The 24,655-nt window shown below is 41.5% G+C and overlaps 1 protein-coding gene across 1 annotated transcript; it reads left to right on the top strand.

The window, feature by feature from the left end:
• Positions 1-302: 302 nt before the first annotated feature.
• On the top strand, positions 303-22,729 carry LOC309370941 (hexokinase HKDC1). The gene is made up of 18 exons (XM_081913229.1): positions 303-1,049; positions 6,443-6,605; positions 7,379-7,527; positions 8,676-8,795; positions 9,943-10,038; positions 10,429-10,528; positions 10,787-10,970; positions 11,913-12,068; positions 13,264-13,497; positions 14,668-14,972; positions 15,477-15,625; positions 16,536-16,655; positions 17,598-17,693; positions 17,990-18,089; positions 19,059-19,242; positions 19,873-20,028; positions 21,357-21,590; positions 22,550-22,729. Exons 1-18 carry the CDS (start codon positions 987-989, stop codon positions 22,692-22,694), a joined length of 2,754 nt encoding a protein of 917 aa, XP_081769355.1. The 5' UTR covers positions 303-986; the 3' UTR covers positions 22,695-22,729.
• The last annotated feature ends 1,926 nt before the right edge of the window (positions 22,730-24,655 follow it).

The following is a 24,655-nucleotide window of genomic DNA, read 5'->3' as shown; positions in this document are numbered from 1 at the left end:
TGGATAGATCAACTTCCTTGGTTATGAACATTCAGCATTATAAGCCACAGGATAGGTTGGACCTAAAGTCGAGTGTTTGTGATGTCCATTATGCCTCTGTCAAGGTACTACACAGCTCAGCTCTTTGTGTTTAGTGGACGATTTCCAGCAATAAGCAAGGCTCCTTTTGCATCTGCTGCTGTCCAAGATCTTAACAGCCATGTTTCTTCACTCTGCTATGGCAGCTCCTAAGCATCAGTGCATGGTTGAAAAATACATACATACATATATATATATTTGCACAGCTCTTCCTTTCTCAAACTCTTTGAGATCTGGGGGTTGTGTGGCAGACGACTGGCACTTGAGAGCCCACAGGCAAATTATTGCGAAGACTTGCCTAGATGAAACGAAAATGTAGCAGACTGGGAAAATGCGCTTTGCATTGCTGCAGAGTGCCAAGCGGCTGGGTGGCTGGGAAGGAAAGTGTCCTCTATTCCCATGCCGTTCCCAGCAATGTTTCTGAGCGATACAATGCCCATTGAAGTGGCTTGTTTTTACTACTTTTTCCCTACTGGAAGTGTGCCATGCTGTGGAAGATCGTGCTGGGTTTCGGTTAAGCAAAGAAGCACCCATAGCAACTGGTTTGTTCAGGGGTAGAACATTTCCAAATTGGGCCAGTAGCTAATTGTTTCCTTTTCTCTGCTCTTGGCAGTTAGCCACCTGTTCAGTATTAGACTATACCAAGTGGTGGGAGGGACTCTGTGTGTGTGAGGGGGGTGGGGAGAGAGGGGAAGGAGGAGAGAGCAAGAGGCTGGAGATTAATCATTGAACCAACTACACTGAATGGACTTGTTTAGGACTGGCTGCTCTGGGGTTTCTTATTAACATCTCTGCTGGCAAATGGCCCCGGCAAGTGAGTTTTGCTGGCCTCATAGTATATGAATGAGATCTGGAGTTAGTTGTTCACAGCCGTTCCATCAATACTGAGGCATTAGAGATAGAGAGAAATGTTTGCTGTACACTTAGTGTCGTTTTATTTCACAAAACTAAAAGAGGACCAGATCAAAAAGGTAAGAGTTGGCTGGGCTCACTGTTTTGACATCAGCTACTTTAAATAAGAGAATTGTTTTTTGACTTGTGGGTTGTCATTAAAAAAAGAAGAAAGTTTTGTGTATGTAGTTACAACATACACTTAGCAAAAATTGGCAGAGGATGAGTTTGTTCAGCTATTTTTAATTTAATTGCACTCTTAGAGGTGGAAAAAATATCTAAGGAAAGGAATCTTGGTGCAAGCAAAGTTCAGAATCTGTGACAAGTACACCTAAGCTAGAATGGTAATTTTTAGATTTAACAACAACAGACTGTCCCTATTATGGAACTGTGCAAGGCTAGAGCTGCTAATCAGGATTTGCAGTCACATTTCAATACTAACATTTTATATGAGGACAAAGCTGCAGTTTTCTTCCCATGGCTAAGCAGGCAGCAATAAATAAATAGATCTTCTTTTTAGAAAACACACCTAGGAAAATTACTGCTACTACAATAATTCTTTTAATAATCAAATGGGCTATAACTTAAACCTAGAGGTTTAGTTAAACATGGCATTAGTTATCAATCTGGGAAAGGCTTTTAGATCTAGTTCTGTGATATGTCTTTCTAAGGTTGTGTTATGAGCCTTCCATCATTCTCTGAGACCTCTTCTCTTCTCTCCTGTCCACCTTCCCTCTATGGTGGAAGAATGCCTTTTAGTCATTCTTCCACCATCATAAAAGAATTCCTAAAAATACGTGTAGGTTGTCACACAACATGTGCCCTAATCTCTTCAGATGACGTCTAAGTGAAGTAATTTCCCTATCTTTTAAACATGAGTCAATGGATTTGTTAAGAGAAAATGTGTACCTTAACATAAAATACGCTTTTTAAAAAACAAGATGCAGCCTTGATCAGTCCTGCAAATTTTTTTTTAACATTGATAGTTTATTTTATTACATTTCTATTACACACATTGACTGCCTGTGTCCCCTGCCCTGCGAAGGAGGCTGTCCCATCACTAGTGTCAAAAAAAGTTTCAGCTACTAGTCTAAGCAGCTTCTGCATTGAAATGGAGGAAGCTTCACTTTGTCCTTTGCCTCAGGCAGCAAAATGTATTGGGTGGGCCTTTGTATCCCTTTTTCCAGCCAGAAAGCTACCTGAACGACTTAAAAAAATGTAATTGATAAAGGCAGCCCCTTGCCCTCAGACCTACAATCTTAAAAAGAAACGACACAAACGGAGAAGGGATTGGAAGGGAGGAGGGGGAAAAGCAAATCTAGGCATTTGGTCTAAATTTGTAATGACCAACTAAAATGTAAATATTTCAAGGAGAGGAGGAGCCAAAAATTGTGGGTTTGTCAGCTGATGGAGAGGCTCTGTGGTCCCATCTTTCTCCTTGGCATTGTCTTTCACCTGATGGGACAGCTGCTGTAGATGACATTTAGGTCTGCCCCAATCGCACATAATGTGCGGTCTGGATATAATTTCTAGGAAAAAAGGGGGTGCATGTGTATCTGCTATACCTCCCCTGCTTGACCACAGTCTACTCTTTCAGCTGCTTTTTCTCCTCAGCTGAACTCTGATCCTTGGCTCGGCAGAAAGATAATCTTGTGGGGAAGAGGCAGTGAGGAGGGTGCAGCCCCTGCAACCTTCATACCCTCTTCATGTGGTAAACATTAGACATTTCCCCCTGCTTGATATGCACTTCGGAGAAGGCCCAGTTTTCAACAAACAGCTCTGTTGCTGCCATGTGTTGTTTGGTCTTTAGGAGCAGTTGCTTGCTAAACTTACAGCACCACACTGGAGATTAGTGCTACCTTCAAGAACACACGTCCCAACTTTTCCTTCTAGATAGCAGAACAAAATAGTTAATGGGAACATGGCTAATTTGTAATCCCAGATATATCTTGTAATATATTAATTATTACCAGCTTTGGGCCCTGCCGCCATCAATAAATAAAGCCTGCTGAGGAGAAACCCGTCTGTTGGTGGAGTAGGCCTTAAACATTTCCTAAGCTTAAAGGTTGAAAAGTAACACTGGTAAAATGTGCTATATTTTTTTCTTTCTTTCACTTTCTGTGGTGCATTAGCTCAGACCAACTTAAAAGATCTTGTGGGATTTTTATATTTAGAGACCGTTGGTCTAGTGTAGCAAAAACGGCAGTGCAGTCCTATACATATTTACACAGAAGCCCTGTTGAGTTCAGTGGGGCTTACTAAGTGGATATAGAAAACCCCCAGTTTGATGGTGATGGTGATAATATTGTTATTATTAGTGGGGCCATCCACTCTGGGCAGCTTCCAACAAATTATGAAACCACAGTAAACCATCAAATATTAAAAATCTTGCTTCGTCCATAAACTCACTATGTAGCTTTATGCAAACCACCTGTCCTCAGTCGCTCCATCTGCAGTATGTGGTAAATGTGCTGACTTTTACAGCTACAGAATGCATGTGAGTTACTTTGAACACAAAATGCTTTACAAAGGTTAAGTGTGACTATGATTAAATCTCCCATTTCCATGTAATATCTTCTGAATGGTACCCAAACTCATGCCTAGCACAGAATATCACTTTTGGTTTCTCTTGGTTTCACTCAGTTTCTCATTTTTCTAGTTGTAAGTTCAGTTTGCCCCCCCCCCTTTATTAACAATGTGTTAAAACTCATCAGCATTTTATTGTAAATTTCTGCCAGTTTACGTACACATTTTTGTATGTAATCTATGTCCACACTATTTAGTTGGAGAAGCACTAAATTCAAAGAATAACCGTGTTTAGGTTCACATGTGGTTTTGGAAAGGGTCAATTAGAAGGTTCATGTTAAAATCCTAGCTGAACCAAATTCCTTTCCCATCCCTACATAGTGAATAAACTGTGGGATCTGGATCCAGACCACTTTCAGGCATCTCAAACATAGCCCTGAAGTATAACACAGAAAGTGACCCCCATTGAGATGGCCCCCTTCTGTGCTCATCGATGCCATTTTTGGGTGGGATTCAACCCCATACCAGCAATCTGAGGTTGCAGAATTGCATTTGTTTGGGAGACCTTGTGCAACAAACCCCCTTCCCCAAAATATCAGACTTTTTGCAGGAAGGAAAGTGATTGGGAAATGTACCGGAAAGTGTTCAACAATACTTGCCTTGACACAACATCATCTAATCGCCTCACAAACAAATCAGAAGAAACACTCGTTAGATAGCCAATGCTGTCAAACAAATCAGGATTAATGCTCAAGAAACAGCTTATCTGGAAGCTTCCATAGCTTGCAGCTGTGCACAGAGGCAATACATCTCTTCTCCCCAATACTTCAGTGACAACATCACTGCCTTATCCAGGGTCCTCCCGACTCTTGGCAATGTCAGATAGGTTTCCTGTGTTGACATGGGAGCCAGGGAATCATTTCTGCTCATTTGATTTCCAAAGGGAACGAGGAAGGGGCAATATGTCCTCAAATGTGCCCCAGCAGTAGTCGCTGGCTGGCTGAGTGCGGAATAGACCTATTTGTTCAACACCCTTGTAAATAGAATTCCCTTCCCATTAGGTCACTCACATGGCTAGTTTTACTCATGCACCAGACTACCGTCTCTCACATCCATTCTACCTCAATGGTACTTGTAGCCGTTAAAATATAATTTAATTTAGAATAGATTGTTGATAAGGATTATAAAGCTATCTTTTCGCTCTGACATAGTATGTTGGATGCTACACATTCCTAGTGCAAAGGAATTCACAAAAAGGGCCTCTTTCAATTCCTAACATAGCAGCTGTGCTTACCTTTGGACCAAAGGAAACCCACAAGTCTGTGCCAACCTCTCTTGAATCAGACAGCATCAACAACGTCCTTAAATTTGGCTAAATCATGTCCCAGTGGCTTATTTTCACTTTGCTACCATAGCACCTCACCATCCCTGTTGTGTAGACAGTCCCACAGTCTTCTAGGTTTATCATGTGTTTCCATTTTAATTCCCCATGGGCAGGACTTTTCCCCCAGCTGGAACTGTCCAGAACTCAGTTCCTGTGCCTCTCAGGTGGGCGCCATTGCCATTATAAGAGAACAAGGGAGAAGTTCATGGTGGGTTCTGGCACCTGTTTTTCTAGAGGTGCAACCTTCCAACAGTTTAACTTCACTCCCAAAGGTACACTTCTCCATTGTCTCCTGAGACAGACGGATGCCAGCAATGGTCTCTGTAATTTCCATGGTTAGCATAGCCGTTTTGTCAGTGCTAATCCTCTGCTGCTAAGAGGAAAATGTTTCCAAGATCCTTCATTGGATCTCCCTCCCCACTGCCATGCCTCCCAATAAGAACTGGATTTTCTGAATATATATTTGGAAATGAATTTGGGAGGGCGGTTGAAGGGAGGAAGGGAAGACAAAGCATTCTCCCTGATCTGACCTCTGTTCATTGGATTGGCCTGGTTATTTACCCAAGGGTTTGGATGTCAACAACTCAGTAAAGTGGGAAGCAGGATTACTGTTGACACAGATAAAAGTGACAAGATAGCTCAGTCAATCCATAAATGGGGGGAACGACATGAGGGCAATAACCTCCATTCGGACCAACTGAACGGTCATGAAGAAGTAAGTTTCCAAATGTGATGTATAACAAAAATAAGAGGGAGGAATAGAGAAAGGAAAATATATTGTCAAGGAGGTGCAGGGCCAGTGCCAAACTGCAGTGTGATCCCACCTTGGGGCCACTGATGCCAATAAGTGCTCCTGCTGCTGTTGTTTGCCACTGCTACCAAGCCTCCCCTCTTCCTGCTTAGCCCCCAGACATGTTTTAGTGATGGCACTTTTAAATAGTTGCTAAGCTGCTGCTTGGCTCTTTGGAACGAAAATGTGTTTGAAATCTAGGGTTTCTTTGCAGCCTTACATGGGTGGTGGGTGGGTTAAAAGCAGGCGGTGGGAGAATATATATAAAAAACAGCTTATAAGCATCACTGTTACAGTGCGGGATGGTAGCAAAGTCAGGGAACATGGACTTTGAAGAATGTCTAGTAACACTATACATGTATTGAACAAAAATATTGGTTTACACAGCTTGCTTGGCTCATGGTTATTCTTTTCAAAAGCAAGGGCAACTAACACAAGGAATTTCTTGCCCTTTCTGTTCCTAGTAGCAACTTGCATTTTGAAGTTTCTTTGGGCAAATATGGGTTGTTGATGGAGTGTACACCAATGAGATTGCAAGCGCAGGTCTGTATACATAGGATGTGTGCATGTATTCTTGCATGTGTGTCGCTACTAGTCAGTGCAAAAAAAAAAAAAAAAGAGGCCACCCTTCTGCAAGGGAAAACTGCTTTAAGGTGTGTGGTTGTTTTTTTAAAAAACCACACACAACCAAGCTGTGTATAAATTTCATGAAATAAACACATATTTATTCATAATAACAATTAGTAAAAAATATATTGAACCTCTTGCCCCAGGTTGATCGGTACTTGTACCACATGCGTCTCTCTGATGACGTCCTCCTTGATTTGATGGCCCGTTTCCAGGCAGAGATGGTGAAAGGCCTGGCAAGAGACACCAATCCAACAGCCACACTAAAAATGCTGCCAACTTTTGTGCGGTCCATTCCTGATGGCACAGGTAAGCAGCCGTTCTGCATTCCTCCTGCCATCATCAACGATAGCAATGAGGCTATCGATGGCTACTAGCCACAATGGCTATGATTTGTCTCCAGTGTCAGAAGGCAGAACGCCTCTGGATGCCCGTTGCTGTTAATCACAAGTGAGGAGACTCATGTCCTGCTTGAAGGCATCTCATGGGCATCTGGTTGGAGGATGTTGGACCAGATGGACCTTGGGCCTGATCCAGCAGGGCTCTTCTTATTTTCTTAATTTTAAGAGGATGGTTCATAATAGCGGCACTGAGATTCCCCAAGCCAAAAGCCGAGAGCAAGGAGGCAGTGTGAGGGGAGAATGAAGCTGCCTATCTTCCCCATCTCCCCTCAAAGAAATGAAATGAATTCCAGGATTGTATAAGTAGGCAGTTAAAGCACAATGAAGGAAAACCAAGATCCTATGTCCTCTAATTTTGGGCAGAAATTGCAATGCACCAGAGTTGGAACATGTACTTTCCTTTGGTTGCTGCATGCCAACCTGGGAGTCCAGCAACATCTGAAGGGTCACTGGTTCCCCATCTCTGCTCTAATATCAACCATACATTAGACAAATACATTAGACGATCAGTAAGAACCAGACAACACACAATTGTTTTTTACGTTGAGATTTCTGCATTGCATCAAGAATGGCACCAGTGCCCATGTCTGATCTCTCTACTGAGACCCTGCTTCGGCTCTGATGCAGAGTTACCTGAAGTTTGGAAGACCCAACCATTTCTACCTGTTGTTTGTGTTACAGAAAAGGGCGAATTTCTTGCTTTAGACCTTGGGGGCTCCCGATTCAGAGTCCTAAAGGTCAAAGTGTCTGAAAATGGGAAGCAAAATGTTCAAATGGAGAGTCAAATCTATCCAACACCTAAAGAAATCATCCATGGGAGTGGGACAGATGTAAGTAGCGTATCTTCCTCTGAAACATGCTCTCTGTGAAGAATGTATTCTAAGACCTAAAAAGATCCTATTAGCCAATTTTAGTTTTAATATTTGCAATCTCCCAAGGCATACAACTTTCTCCGGGAATAGTTATTCAGAGCACCTCAACAGCTGCATCTGGAAATGAGCATGGCTTACTAAAAGTCAATCAAACCATGGCTGCCACATGCTGAGAATATGCATTAATCTTTAGCAAACCAGTGACAATTTTGGGATGATAGATGCATGGGATAATAGATATAGGATACAGAGGCTATGGCTGCATTCAGACACATTATTGTGTTAGTTTTATGAGTTATAGCGCTAGCACTTCTGCCCCAAATTCTAACATTCCTTTCACACCACAATACCCTGTTGTGTTTTGATCACTATACTGCCATGATGTACTAAATTTTAAATGGCAGGAAATAACAGTATGCCAGGATACTGTCCCAAATTTCATCACATGGGTATCAGTGAAAACAACAGGGAAGCTACAGAGCACAAATTTCCCGAGGTTCTCCTAGTTAATATGCAAACAGATTTTATTTTTCTGGAGAAAATTAAGATGGAATTGGGTGCTAAACTTCTGCTAGATTCCACTAGATTTCCAAAAGTGGGTTTTACATTGTGTGAAAGATTACACAAAACATGAAAACTGACGGGTAAGGAACTGTTGGGAAGATGAGATAAAGTACCCTCTGAATTAGGGTTGCTATATTTCAATAAGTGAAAATCTGGAAGCAAAGGTTATTGAGCTTTTTGGGCAAAATTGGAACAACAACAAAATGGATGTTTTTGAGCCGTTTTTTACAGTAAAATTGCCAAAAATGGCACTGCTAACATGCGGTGCCCTATGACATTTCTGCTGATTTCAGCCCAGACACTGCTTCCAGAGCAATATTCCAAGAAATTCTGGACATATGACAACCCTACTCTGAATGCAGCCTGGTTTATGCTGACCTTGTGATAATAGGCTTTTTTGTTATCATATTGCATATAAAAAATAACCATTGTTAATTATAGGCATTGCTTTATCTCCTATTCCATTTGAGCCGTACGGAGCCTGCATTGTATTCTAGTAGGTAATATATAATAACTCACACTTCCTCCCTATTTTGATGCAGCTGTTTCAGTATGTAGCTGACTGTCTTGCAGACTTCATGGAGACAAAGAATATAAAGCATAAGAAATTTCCTCTTGGCTTTACCCTATCTTTTCCTTATATACAGAGAAAATTAGAGGAGGTAAGACCAATGTTCTTTATGGCTTTGTAACCAGGGTGAATTTCTCCCAAATTATTAACCAAGAGCTCCAGAGCTGAGAAGCTGCCATTAGCAAGCAGCAGGGGCTCTCCTGAAATGCCACTTTGCCCATTCTAGGAAGGTATAGAATTCGTTATGCAGAGAACATAGCTTTGCAAAAGCGTGCATTATATCTGCTGGCTGTGACACTAAGTATATAAAATAGGTGTACAATTTTTGCTTCTAAAACTCAGGGGCTGAGAGTGTGATGGGATGGGAATAGCAGTTGTGCAGAGACAAGAATACTAGGACAAGTCACTGCATGGGACTCGGAAGGCAGGAAATATGAGTCCTGCTGCCTTGGGAAAACCTGAAAGTGCATAGGGATAGACAAATTTGTTAATTTCAGTTTCCTTCAGCTTTTTGTTTCCCGAGTCAGTTCCCCTCATTTCCATTTTTTAAATCCTTTCGAAAATTCATCAGCATTATATATCTCCTGATGTACAATTTTTTGTATGCAGTTTTGATTAATGTTTAGATGAAGGGAGGCTCGCCTGGTGCCTTCATTATACATCTTTAGGTGCCAGGCGAAAGCATTCCTCTTCAACTAGGCCTTTGGCTGATTAACACCCTGTATCCTTTTTCAATGTGTTCCAGTTTTTATTGTGTATTTTGTGCTTCTATCTTGTATTTTTATGCTGTGAGCCACCCTGAGATCTTTGGATGAAGGGCTGTTTACAAATAATAATAATAATGATGATAATAATAATAATAATAATAATAGACACATTTTTCAAGTGATTTCTCAAAAGATAATCAATTTCTGTATTTCCCCCCAAAATATATGGATTTTATACTACTTCTGCCTCTTGGCATATCTGTCCAATCAAATATTTGATGCTTTAAAAATGTTTTAAGGTTTTATACACTGTTAATTTTTTATTAATATTTAAAATTAGAGCAAAACAATACATTAGATCATGAACTACTGGTAAATTATAGTAAATATGTTACACCAGCCCATGCATAAACTAGAGAAAGAAAAAATAACAATCACCCCCCCCCCCAATCTCTCTCTCCTTTATATGCCACTCTTTAAGCCATGCAGCACACATTGTTAATGGATAATTGCTTCTTCTTTTATTTCAAGGGTATACTGATTTCTTGGACAAAGCATTTTAAAGCCAGAGGAGTGCAGCAGACAGATGTGGTGAAATCTCTCCAGAAAGCCCTCAGAAAACACCAGGCAAGTTAAGATTTTTTTTTTAATAATCTGATTGCATTAAAAAAAAGTTGACATTTCCTAGCAGTTCTGATGTGCAAGCTGGGACATTGGCACATACCGTCTGCAGAAAAAGAAACTGCCCCATTCAAACCTACAAAATTGTTATTGCAGAGCTTTTTCCTTCCTTGAAGTAAATGAAAGAACTTGGATGAGCGTGTGCATTTCATCAGAGTATAATGGTCTGTCTGTCTGAAACTTCTAGGTGGTGGTGATATGCACCTCCACTTTGAAATTCCCATCCCTAGGTATTAAGCTGATTTTGTTTTTGAAAAGACTGTGGTTCTTATTGATTGTAAGAATCTGAATATGTATTATTTTGACTTTACTGGTATGTTGCATTTGCCTCATTAGGACATTGACGTAGATATTTTGGCTTTGGTAAATGACACAGTTGGAACGATGATGACCTGTGGATACGATGATCAGCGATGTGAAGTTGGTGTCATTATTGGTAATTCTATATCTTTTTTTTACCAGAGGCAGGGCCAATCTGGCTTAAGATAAAGTGAGTGTTCTGGGAGTATAGAACAGTTGAGCCCGTGTGGCATTGCACAAGGCACAGAAAATTATTTTTTTCTTAGAAAAAATCAATTTTATTTTATTTATTTTTTAATTATGATTATGTGTTTCTTCTTAATTAATCATGTGTTTCTTCCCCCCTTCCCTTCCCTTCCCCCAACAACCTCCAAAATGAATCCGCTGGACTCAGGAACAGGCACAAATGCTTGCTACATGGAGGAAATGAGCAATATTGACTTAGTGGAAGGTGATGAAGGAAGGATGTGCATTAATACTGAATGGGGAGCCTTTGGAGATGACGCATCACTGGATGACATCAGGACAGAGTTTGACAAGGAGATTGATTTGGGCTCTTTCAATCCTGGAAAACAATTGTAAGTTTAGTCATCAGCATGGGATAAGGCGTCTTTCTAGTGCACCACCTCAAAACAACCATGAAATAACATTGGGACAGAAGTAGCCTTGAATATATTAAGTGGCAGGCAAGTACTGTGAAGCGCCATTGATACTATTTAGGAGGAGTGCTTTGGCCAAGAATCTGGTTAAATCCTAAATCCCCAGGGGTTTAGTATCCTTCCAGTGATTTTTTGGGGCATGCGGGGGGGCAGTGAGAAACTGGCTCAGAGGAAGTGCCCTTCTCTCTGACCCCAAACACATTCCTAACTGAACTTTCACAGAAGGGTGCTGAATGGCCCATGTTAAATAAATTGTGTGTGGTGCAGTGTGTGTGTTCTGAGTTGGGAGTTTTTTCTGAGTCCTTCCCCCATTCCAGCAGTAACTTAACTGCAAAGAAGAGGAGGGGGCAGATAAAAGAATAAAGCGTCCTTTGCTGCCATCTTTCTTTCCACAATCCTTTGTGGGTCTTTAGCAGCAGTAGTAGGAATAGGTAATCATGATAACAATAATGATTGTACAGTGGTAGCTCGGGTTTAGTACTTAATTCGTTCCGGAGGTCCATTCTGAAACTGTTCTTAACCTGAAGCACCACTTTAGCTAATGGAGCCTCCTGCTGCTGCCGCTGCGCCGCCAGAGCACTATTTCTGTTCTCATCCTGAAGCAAAGTTCTTAACCCGAGGTAATATTTCTGGGTTAGCGGAGTCTGTAACCTGAAGCGTATGTAACCTGAGGTACCACTGTAATAGGGAGCGCTTCCAGACAGAGGATTAATATTACAAATGAGTCATTGGGAACAGTTTTTTCTCCTTTTTTGGGGGGGAATTACTGGATTTCTCCCAAGAAATGTAAATCTAATTCTTTATTAGAAAGCACGAAATGCCCTTGATGCTTTCTGACAACAGCTTTCTGTTGAATTACAGGTTTGAGAAGATGATTAGTGGTTTGTATTTAGGAGAACTCGTAAGAATTATCCTTCTGAAAATGACAAGGGAAGGTTTGCTTTTCAACGGGAAGTTGTCAACAGCTCTCTGCACCAAGGGCAAGATTGAGACAAAACACATTGCTGCCATGGAAAAGTAAGAGGCTTTAATCTGTCCATCAGAGAGTTTTCTGTAAGAGCAGCTTCTGTTCTACAATTTGTGCAAGCATTGATTTTGGGCAGCTACCCTGCCTTCAAAGCTACTCTGCTTTGGTGAGGCCAAATGCTTGCAGATGTTATTTAGGGCAGCCTCTTCCTCCTTCTTGCTCCATAGATCAGACCAGGTACGATGAGATTTCAGATAGGGTGGACAGTCAATCACACAAAAGCAGAACATGTTGCTGCAAAAAATAGGGCACAGCTTTGCATGTAATCTGCATGTACGAATTGGCATGTATAGATGCACCTTTAGAAATTAAAGGTACCCCTGCCCATACGGGCCAGTCGTGACCGACTCTAGGGTTGCACGCTCATCTCGCTCAAGAGGCCGGGAGCCGGCGCTGTCCGAAGACACTTCCGGGTCACGTGGCCAGCGTGACGAAGCTGCAGCTGGCGAGCCAGAGCCGCACACGGAAACGCCGTTTACCTTCCCGCTATAAAGCGGTACCTATTTATCTACTTGCACTTAGGGGTGCTTTCAAACTGCTAGGTGGGCAGGAGCTGGGACCGAAGGACAGGAGCGCACCCCGCTGTGGGGATTCGAACTGCTGACCTTATGATCAGCAAGTCCTAGGCACTGAGGTTTTACCTGCAGCGCCACCCACGTCCCAACCTTTAGAAATTACCATGATTTAAATAGAAACATAGCACATCTCATGACAGAAGGGAAGATGGTGGCCAAAGGTCTGTTGACCAGGTAGAAACGGCTGGTGGGCAACTGCAAGGCCTCTGCTCTCTTTTCTTATGGTTTCTTGCCTGTGTACATTTAAAGCACATGACTTCCTCCAGAGAATTCTGGGAGCTGTAGTCAAGGGTGCTGAGAACTGTAACTCTATGTAGGGTAAGCTACAGCTCCCAGGATTCTTTGGGGGAAGCAACACACTTTAAATGTATAGTGTATATGCAGTCTTTATCTTTAATTCGATTTGGACCAGAATAGCCTTTCTGATAGAAGATGCCTTTAAATAGAGGACTGTCCTCTGCAAAGTAGGACACATGACCACCTACGTCCAGAAATTTCTGGCCTGCTTATTGGTTCCATACAGAAAGTGGTTCACCACTGTCTCCCTCTCACTACTAAAAGCTGAAGTGGTTTCCTCAGGCTTGTTTCTGATTCCTTTGTTTTGGGTTAGGTACAAAGAAGGCCTGAGCAATACTAAAGAAATTCTGACGGAACTGGGCCTGGCTCCATCGGAGGATGACTGCATTGCCGTTCAGCACGTCTGCACTGTTGTTTCATTTCGCTCAGCAAATCTCTGTGCTGCAGCTTTGGCGGCGATACTCACACGCCTCCGTGAAAATAAAAAGGTTGCAAGGCTCCGAACGACAGTGGGAGTTGATGGGACGTTGTATAAGACACACCCTCAGTAAGTCACATCGAAGTAGGTAGGGTTGTCATGCTTGGGGAAATTATCATTGCTCATCTGCATATGATAATTAATTTAAGGGTATGCAGACATCTAGCAATCATGATGACTATGAGCCAAGTTGCCTTTGAAAAAGGGTAAGAAAAATTCATGAGCTGTCAAAACTTGCTGGCTGTGATAGCTATACATAACTTTAATGTATCCCATAAAGTTTGTCCATGGAAGACTCTTTGATCTAGTGGAGGCTTCCATTGGCAGAATGGAGTTAGAGGGGCAATTTTTTGGTTGATTTTCCTCTCCCTTCAGAAGCATCATGGAGGACGGTGTGGAGGCTGCAGTGAGGAATTGGTAAAAATGTGCCTCCTTTGCCATTATAGTGACATAAGCATCTGCTGGATCAAATAACCTTCTGTCAGTAGAAGGGCACCCGTAGAAGGGATACAACTTCATACAGTATTTCTCTGGTTACCAGATGCTGTAGTCAAACTTGAGCAAATGGTTATTGCTATTAATGCCTAACTGATGAGCTTTCCGCAGATATTTGGCTGGCCACTGTTTGATATTCTGATCTAGCAAAGCTTTCTACTTTGTTCTTGATTAAAACTGCCCTCAGAGGCACCGCTTGGTCAGTAAAAAGCTAGCCTAAATAAGATCTTATGGAACTTCAGAAGAATGGTCCGGCAGTGGTTATTGCCAGGGAAGTCTGTGGACAGCTCTCCGTGATTCTGTTTCCCTCACACGTCCTGCTTTTGGCATGGATATAGGGCGGTTTAGGTGGTTCCACCAAGCTGAGGGGGTGCAAAATTGAGATGATCCATAAGTGAGAAGAACCATTGATGGTGCCATATTCTGGCATCGCACACGGCACAATTTTCTGAAAAATTATGGAAGTCTGCCCCTGCTTATGGGCTTTCCATTGGCATCTAGTTGGCCAATGAGGGAAACAGGATGCTGAGAGGAGGGAGTAGGTAGGCCTTTGACTTGATTCATCAGATGTCTTTTGTTTTGTGCTCATGAACTGTGTGGACTTGAATCAAAAGGATTTCCTTGATCTGTGAAAGTGCTAAGCGGCTTAAGGGAGAAAGCAATTTAGCGCAATGGTGTGTGCTCCCTTGTATTTTATTGTGCACACAATATTTGTAAGCATTTAAAAGACCTTTTTGGCTTTAGGTATGCTAAGCGTCTCCATAAAGTAGTCAGAAGGCTGGTGCCCAACTGTGACGTTCGATTTCTGCTGTCGGAGAGTGGCAGTGGGAAGGGGGCTGCGATGGTAACTGCTGTTGCCTGCAGACTCTTATCTCAGCGCAAACAGATCAACGAGGTCTTGAGCCTCTTCAAAATAACCAAAGAGAACCTCATAGGTGTGAAAAACAGAATGAGGGCAGAACTGGAGTATGGCCTGAAGAAAGAAACGCATCCTACAGCCACTGTGAAAATGCTGCCCACATTTGTTTATGGAACACCAGATGGAACAGGTAAGGACCCAGAAAAGCTAATCTAAAACAAAGGGGAAGGTCGATGCAGATTGGTTTCACTTATTTGACTATATTAACAGGGGATCTTCCCATATCCCTCCAGCTTCTCATTCTTTGTTATGGTTATACCATCTGATATTCCAGGAACATTGGTACATTTGGTACATTGGTTTGCTATTATTTTATTTCACAACTCTGTATTTTTCTCTGTTACTGACCTGGTTTTTCCAGTGTTTACATGTTCTTGTACATAACAAATAAATAAATAAAAAGCTTTTAAAAAGAGAGAGAGAGAGAGAGAGAGAGAGAGGAGGTAATAAAAACAACAGATAAGTTCACAGGAACCCCAGAAAGCAGTGAACATGTTTGAAAAATGATTTATAATTTTTTTGAACAAGAAGCTCAGAGTCAGCAAGTTTGATTTGGAAATTCCAGAAGCCTTTCTGTCCAACAGTTAGGAAGGAAGACTTCAGTCAGATTAAAATGCTGATTTTTCTGTTGCAGAAAATGGAAAATTTCTGGCCCTTGATCTTGGGGGAACAAATTTCAGAGTTTTGCTTGTAAAAATCAGAAGTGGAAGAAGCAAATCAGTCCGAATGTACAATAAAATCTTTGCCATTCCTTTGGAAATTATGCAGGGAACAGGTGAAGAGGTAAAGTAAAACAAGCCAGTTATTTATTTTTATTGAACCTGTGGAGGGAATGGGGTATTTACTTGCTTACTCTGTAATAACAGAACCCAATTCCCACTCCAGTGGTTCTCCTAAACCCTTGCCACTGACACCGTTCAGTCTCACTTATTCCTTTTGAACCCTTAACTTACCAATAAACCAGTGATTATGGGGTACAGGCATGATACAAAGCCAATCAGATATAGATATTATACGTAAAGTATTTACGTTTATTCGCAACAAGATTATTAAGTGCACAAGCTTATCTGGTTACTTTAAGATAGTATTGCATATTTAAATGTATACACTTTCTTGTCACTTTAAATACCAACAGCTTATCCCCAGCTACTTTGAGTTTGACCTCACCCCAAAGGCGCACTCCTGCATTGTCTCCTGAGACAGATAGATGCCAACAACAACAATATCCAGCTATTAATGTTAAATTAAGATAGCTTTAAGGAAGCAGTTAGTTACCTTATGAAAGCGTTTAGCAAAACTGCCCTTTTATTCTCTCCATCCCAGTTAAGTCCCATTAATGCTATAACAGAGGACTCCCCCCCCCCCAACAAAACCCTTTACTGATTTACTGAAGTGCAGGTGTGTCTTGCTGTGTTGCTATTGAAATCTTCCCTCTGGTAATCCTGCCAGTCACCAGCGACCAACATGCCAAGCTGCTCCTCACTTCTCCCCGCCCCCCAGTGCAGATTGGATCTTCCCTTGCCTCTTCAGCCTAAGCCAAACAATTAAGCTATCCCCAGCAAGCCTTTGGCCATTCCACCTGCCACTCAGACCTTCCTTTGACATTCCCCAGTACTTGTCCTCCACTACCTTCTTCTGACTCGACTCCACAAACATAAAGAACTCCAATAATATTCTCTTTCTTCCCTTCTAGCTGTTTGATCACATTGTCCAGTGCATTGCAGACTTTTTGGAGTACATGGGCATTAAGGGTGCCCGACTTCCTCTTGGCTTTACTTTTTCCTTCCCCTGCAGACAAGCATGTATTGATAAGGTAAGGAGGAGAGTTGAGATTTGACATGCTGTTTCATTTCCTCTTTTAATTTGGGTTAATCTTTGCAGAATTTTCCATAGAAACATTTCTTTATTATTTTTTTATTCCCTTCCCTGTGGACTGACAAGAGTTTTATCACAGGTTTTACCAGAGAGTGTATAAAATTGAATTAAATGTTAAACAAAAAACAATGTCATTTGTGTTAAACAAAAAACAATCTCATTCTTATACGCACTTAGGCAGATTTACTTTGGACAAGGCATGCTTGACACAAGGCTGCTGATGCATACAGCAGCTCATGGAGAGTTAAAGCAAATTATTAAGGATGTGTAGAATACAAAACAACAATTCAGATCGAGTCCAATGTATATGTTTTTTCTGCACTGAAAAACCACTTCTATATTGTCATAGGCTTTGTGTTGCAACAATAACAGGAGTGGCAGTCAGTTTGAATTGCATGGCCACTTCTGATACCAGTGTTGCACCTCCATCAGGGATGCTGGTACAGGAAGTAATCAAAACATCCAGCTTTCTGTTTCAGCCATGGCCAGCCAGTTTCTTATGGCACCTGGCATACCGTGAAGTACCACTGGTTTAAACTTCCCAACGCTAAGTATGTAACAGGCTGCCTTGGGAGTTGGCAAGCTCTCTTTTGCTAGAGAGTGTACATTTGGAAGGGATCTTAGAGATAATCTTGTCTGGACTCTTGCTTGATGCAGGAAACCCTCAACGACAGAGTATATAGCCCTCCTGCTCTGTTCCCTGAAGCATCCTCCTCTATCAGGAAGGGAGCATTTTGGTATTTTAATATTTCCCCAAAATGCAATATGTTGAACCAAGCTCCTCTTGAAAGTGTAATCCAACTTTTAAGTGTTCTACCTGTTTTTCTCCTCTTGGTGTAAGCATCTTTCATTTATTGATTGTATGACTTCCCCACTTTAGGGAACTCTTGTTGGGTGGACAAAAGGGTTTAAGGCAACAGACTGCGAAGGAGAGGATGTTGTTGATATGCTCAGGGAAGCTATCAAACGAAGGAATGTAAGTACCATTGTGGGGAAATCTCCCAAAGGTTCAAGCACCAATCCCTTGCTATGACAGTAGTATAGAACTGAATCTCAGTGATCCAAATGTAGCTCTACGTGCCGCAAATACTCTAAATGCTTTCAAATGTGTTGGTTTCATTTTGTGGGCTCCTTCGGATATCCTTTTTATTGTGCTTTCATGATGATAGATAGTATAAAGCTAGTGCTTAGTGCACAATACATCAAAGGGTGTGTATGTGTTTATTTGTTTTTCACTCTTTGCACATTCTTAAAATCAGTTTTTTATTTCAGGAATTTGATCTGGATATTGTAGCTGTGGTAAATGATACAGTTGGGACAATGATGACTTGTGGCTATGAAGACCCAAACTGCGAAATCGGTCTCATTGCAGGTAAAAAGCAATCCTATAACACTTGTGTATGGATGTTCCAGGATGTGGCAGAATAAGATTTGTAACCAACAGTGAAATGATATGCTAAAATCTTTTGGGAGATGGAATCTTGGTCAACTTGCTGTTTTGCGGGATGGATTCTTGTGGGCAAGGAGGGGAGAACCTTTGGTCCTCCAGATGACATTGGACTCTAATTCCTATTGGCCCCAGTCAGCATGGCCAATAGACAGGGATGGTGGAAATTATAGATGATGGGAATTACAGTGAGCCTTGACGGGAATGATGGAAACTAATAATGTTATGAGCAATACAGATGAGGAGGGAAAGGGAGACAAAGTGTTGCATGCCACCTAGTGGTATGAGGTATACACTGCATCCCAAGCTATAATATGAACCTTAGTTACCTAAATATAGGGCATAAAATTGATTTAGTTTGCATTTAAATGTAACCCTACCCAAGTCAGTTTTTGAAACAATATACAAACTGAAACATAGCCGCTGTTTGAAATTCGCACAACTTTGAATTTTGCAAAGCCAGGTAATGTGTACAGAAATGTAAATATTGCAGTAAAGTGTGTGTTTACCTGCATATATTATTGAAAAGAAAATACCAACATGCAAAACATAATGGAAAACTGCTTTGCAAAATTGTGTATATTAACATTGCTTACAAAGATATGTCTGTTATGAGAAATTCACAGTAAAATGCTGCTGAATTTTCATGAGCACTTAGTGTTTTTTTAAGTGGGGAATTAAACTTAAGACTAGAAACATGAGAAACTGAGTGAGTAAAACAGAAGTTGACAGATTTCCCTGCCCCTACTTTTAGCCCCTAAATTTTATCTCTCACTTAGAGAGAAAAAGCAAACTTCTTCCAGGATTTTTTTTTTTCCATTTCCCAGGTCTTTGTGCTTCTCCTGGTGGTTGCTTCAAAGGAATAAAATGCACATTTCTCTTTCTTCCTTCCAGGGACAGGCAGTAATGTTTGCTACATGGAAGACATGCGTAATATAGAAATTGTAGAAGGAGACGAGGGCAAAATGTGCATCAATACAGAATGGGGAGGATTTGGCGACAATGGCTGCATAGATAATCTCAGGACAAAATATGACAAAGAAGTGGATGAGGGGTCATTGAATCCTGGAGAACAGAGGTAACAGTCTGTGTTTTATTGCTATTGCAATGTCTTCAGGACATATGTAGGAATGGCAGGTAATTCTATTAGAAAAGGAGGTGGAAATAGTGGTTTGCGTGTTCATGTGTAGTCAGGAATAGAAATCACTCAAGTGAACACAGTTGGTATTTGTTCACATCATCATCACAGTTGTTTTATGTCCACAAACAGTACAACAGTAATAACTTTTTTACATTGTTTTGATGTTTCCTTGACATTGAAACGAATGTAAGTTACGTAACGTATGTTAAGTAGCAGACAATGTAGTGAATGTTATTACATTCAGTGGAAACCAAAGTACAGTGCAACGGAAAAGGTGTTGATTGTGATGAGCACAGGTTGGAATGGAAATCACAGTTTCTTCCATTCCTAGGCATATATGAACTTTGAGTAATCTTTCCACTTAAGAACACGCCTGCTATTCCACTTTAAAACACCTTACAAAGCATGAGTCTGTTGCTGTCATGTTTATTTCCATCCTAAGAGTCAACGCACATGTTCAGAAAAGGCATGTGGTATGCACAGACTATATCCCAGGCCCCATTTTTGCATACGTAACTGAAAATGTGTTAAATGTTGTCCAAATCCCTTTTCTTTTTTCTGTATAAGGTATGAGAAAATGACCAGTGGAATGTATCTGGGTGAAATAGTGAGACAGATCTTGATAGACTTGACCAAGCAAGGACTTCTCTTCCGGGGTCAGATTTCAGAGCGGCTGAGAACAAGAGGAATATTTGAAACCAAATTCCTGTCCCAGATTGAAAGGTAAAACAATGTGTTGTACTAACAGAGTATTTTCCCCACTGCCTGCCACTTTCACACATATCAGACTAGTGAGAAGCAGCTGAATGTTTGCAGCTTTGTCAATATTTTAAACACCATAAGAAAATAATACAGTTGGGAAAAAGAAGTGTTGGTTGACTGAGATGCTGAACCCTGTTACTTAGGGCAATCTGCAGTTCTATAGTGAACAACTTTACTTGGTTTTTATTGGGTGTGAATGAACCCAGTGTATTTCAAACATCAGTATCACACTGCTTTCAGCAGTAAAATACTTCGAGTCTGTACTGTTTGCACTGTTGCTTCATGAACTTTAAGTGATCCTTTCTGCTTTGTCCTCAGATTGGAGGGGGTGGAAATGAGCAGCTATTCCCTATGCCCTTGGATTGAGTGAGCATGTATGATGCTAATTTTGAAAAGTACATTTCACCCAGGAGAGCTAAAATAGTAGCATCCTGCTTTTAAACTAGTGTTTGCATTCAGACAATTAAATATTGACTGAATAAGCTAAAGTATCAAGAAATGTTTTTCCCATGCTCTCAGCCTTTTCTCTCCTCCCTTTGAGGTGCAAGCAAGGAAACAAGGAAATCTTTAGTTATTTATCATGATTCCCTGTTTAGTCTGAACAGGATAATGATGATTGCCACTTCATAACATGACACAGGGCCGGCCCACCCATGAGGCAAAATGAGGCGACTGGTGGCTGTGTCCACAGGGGCAGCAGATCCTGAAATAGATCTTTATTCCCCCACCTTGTTCCTGTCGCAGATCTTCACTCACTGCTTCTTCCCTAGCAGGGAGGAGGGGTGCCATTTTGTGGTTCACCTCAGGCACCAAAATGTCCTAGGCCGGCCCTGACATGACAGGATATTAAACCGTGGAGCAAACACATTTCCACAAAAGGCCAGACTTTTTGCAATACAGTGGTACCTCTGGTTACGAACTTAATTCATTCTGGAGGTCCGTTCTTAAGCTGAAACTGTTCTTATACTGAGGCGCCACTTTAGCTAATGGGGTTTCCTGCTGTGCGCATGAACCTCTGGCATGCAATTTCTGTTCGCATCCTGGGGCAAAGTTCGCAACCAGGTGCAGCTACTTCCGGGATAGTGGAGCTCGTAACATGAAGCGTTTGTAACCAGAGGAAGTGATAGGGAAATGCAGCAGAAAGTAGAAGTGCCCTTTGTGATTTAGGCTCAGGCAGTAGGAGGAGTAGAGGGGGGGGGAAACCTGTTCATCTATTGACTTATTTAGTACATTTGGCCCTAGCTCTGCGTCCTAACCAGAAGTGCCTGTTGTGTTTTGTCTGAGTGCAGTGACCGGCTTGTCCTACTTCAAGTAAGAAGAATCTTGCAGCAGCTTGGGCTTGACAGCACTTGTGATGACAGTATCATTGTAAAGGAAGTTTGTGGCTCCGTTTCCAAGAGAGCAGCCCAGCTGTGTGGGGCCGGGCTGGCTGCTATCGTGGAGAAGATACGGGACAACAGAAATCTCGAGCACTTAAAAACCACTGTAGGTGTGGATGGCACCTTATACAAACTACACCCACAGTGAGTACACAGCATCGCCGTTGTTGTTTTGCCTTGCAGAATTGACCGATTTTTTAAAGATAATATTCTGCTTAGTTGATGGGGATTAAAAAGGTTGGGGGAAAGAGAAATTGCCACAATGCTGTATCAGTTAGCCCTATTACACTTGCTTGAATAAGATTGTAATAAAGAGCTGGGAAAAGTTCTGCTTTGAATGGGCTACAGGCCCCTCCAGAGAGATGGGTGATTTTCTGAAGGTCTTCTGCAACATGTCATTGATGAGAAGGACCATAGCTCAGTGATAGAGCATTTGTCTTGCATGCAGAAGGTCTTAGGTTCAATCCCCAGCATGTCCGGTAAGGCTGGGAGAGAATCCTGCCTGAAATCCTAGAGAGCCACCACCAGCTAGTGCAGACAATACTGAGCTAGAATGACCAATGGTCTGACTCGGTATAAGGCACCTTCGTATGTTCCTGTGCAATATGGACGCATTAGTGGTGGATTTATACTGGACCATCCACACCACATTGTGCTTTATTAGCTGTTCTGCGCTTCTTCCTCAATGCTGCACCCCAGGGCACCCCTCTACTTCTCCTCCCACTTATATTAGTGAAAACCTTTCCATGGAGAAAGCTAAAGAGCTGTACTTGCAGATGCAGTTGAAGTGAGAGAAGAACCTGCCCTCTTGCCCTTGATGCTGGTTGACTTACCTGTCGCAGGGAGTGGGATCTGCCAGGGGGTACAAGGTGTTTTGTGAGTGCAGGGCATATATATATATATATAGAGAGAGAGAGAGAGAGAGAGAGACTGACTGACTGACTGACTGACTGGATTACTGTCAATCCTTACAATGTAAAAGCCCTCCCTCTGTATTCTCCTGTTCCTACCCATCATAATGACAGGCATTTTGCCAGTTAAGAAATAAACAGCAGTGTGCAATCATTGCATATATATTTTTGCTTTGTTTTTCCTCTCTTTAGCTTTTCTAGAATCTTGCAAGAAACGGTAAAAGAACTGGCGCCTCAATGTGATGTGACATTCATGCTGTCTGAAGACGGGAGTGGAAAGGGAGCTGCCTTAATTACTGCTGTTGCAAAACGAGTGCATAATGTTGCTGAAAATTAAGTGGTCAGGCAGGCATCTGTGTGCAGCAGTGATTTTGTGTGTGTGTGTGAAACCTACCGAAGCAGTAGTTCAAAAGTGGTGCACACATCTGTGGCCCAGGGTTGGCCAATGTTGTGGCCTTTAGATGCTGTTGGAGTAAAACTCCCATCGTCCCTGGCTGTTGGGACTTGTCATTCAACAGTCTCTGGAAGGCACCAAGTTTGGCCACTCCTGTTTGTATCCTGATGGTTGGGCAGCTGTGCAAACAGAAAGCAGTTTTTCTTGCCAAAACTGAGGCAGGTGTTGGCGCATCTGAACATAGGTTTCCATAAGTTGTCTTATGTTTAGAGATACAACAATATACTTGACTATTCTGTGTTATGCTCATGATATAAAACAGTCAGGCCATATAAATGTAACTATTTTGTCAACTATTTTAAACATATTTATATGTTCTACTGCTCCCTTTCCCCTTTTCCATCCATGTCCTTTCGCATTCATGTCTAAATATTCTTTGTAATGTACAACTCATAATTTGGAAGTAGATATTATGTCCTTGTATAGGTATCCTTGAATAGGCATGTGCTGAGAGCCGGCACTGTTGTTTTACTTTTTATTATTTCTTTTAGAAAAGGAAATTAAAAAGGCTGATGTGCAAAAGATAATCAATCCATGTTCTTTTTCAAACAAATTGTTGTGTTTAATGAGTTGCTCGCAGTTGGCGCTGCTTGGGATGGAAATCCAGGCCTTTGTAGAAGGAGAGAGGAGAGATGGTCGGTCTGCACCAATCCACTTGGTAATCTGAAAATAATAATCTACTGACTGCCCACAGCAATATGAAGTGGCTCAAAGACTTTTTATGACCCCACTTTACACTTTAAAAATCAAGCTAAGGTGTTGGGCTTCGTGACTAGCTTTGGAGCATAATCTGATGGTCTGTGCACTTTAAAAATTAGCCTGTGGGTAGGGATGGGGGAGAGATTTGATTCAGTTTTCATTTAAAAGCGAATCTTATCAAATCTGCACTTTCCAAAAAAATGTGAGTACTGGCACACAGCTATCCTTCAAAATTCACACCTATCTGAATTTTGAGATGCAGTTCTCCAACCAATACTTTGTGTTTTAATAAGAGTCGCTGAAAGTTGTGAGTGAAACAACACACAATACCACCTAAAGCAACATAAACATACTTAGACTATGCCCAGAGTCTGAAATGCACCACTATTTTTTGTTCATGATATTTTTGTTTCATACAGAATTGTAGGAGTTGTAAGGGACCACAAGGATCATCTAGTCCAACCCCCTGCAATGCAGGAATCTTTTGCCCAATATGGGGCTTGAACTCAGGCTCCTGAGCTGCAAAGGGTACCATCACTGCCTCCGCCAGTCACCTCAGGCAACTTGGGTTACAGTAGATTCCTTCTTGAAATGTGTCGGAAATGTTGCTACTTAAAACATTGCAAATATTCTTAATGGAACTGCTTGATGGGTGTTCAACTTGTCAAGAGGCAACCTGAAGTTTTTGTTTAAAAAGGCCCTGTTTCCTGTTGCTGTCAATCCAACAAGAACTATTTCCATTTCTTTTTTTACGAATGAGAATGTGCTTAGGGAAACACCTCTCTGGCAACTGGCGTGAGCGTTTGCAAACAGCATTGCCTTTTTGGATGTGGGAATCTGATTTCTTATAATAAATATGGAATAAAAGGAGGACCTTGTATAATTGTTAATGACAGGTAATTCCTTTAACACTTTAGAAGATGCTGCAACAAGCTACTTTCAAACATATTTTGGTTCAATTTATGGAAATACGTTGCTGGATTAAGTTTTGTAGAAGGTGTATACATTACCAAATACATAAAGCAAAGAAAGGAACGAGTGGACTTTAAAGATATTCTGTTCTGTACAGATCCTGTTCTGTACATGTTATTTATAAGAAATAAAAAAGCATATAGCTGGTGCAAAGTAAATTGGATTGTCGATGT

Source organism: Podarcis melisellensis, assembly GCF_964234715.1.
Source record: "Podarcis melisellensis genome assembly, chromosome: 5".
Taxonomy (NCBI): Eukaryota; Metazoa; Chordata; class Lepidosauria; order Squamata; family Lacertidae; genus Podarcis; species Podarcis melisellensis.
The sequence above is the reverse complement of the archived record's forward strand: the minus strand, read 5'-3'. Positions and strand labels throughout refer to the sequence as shown.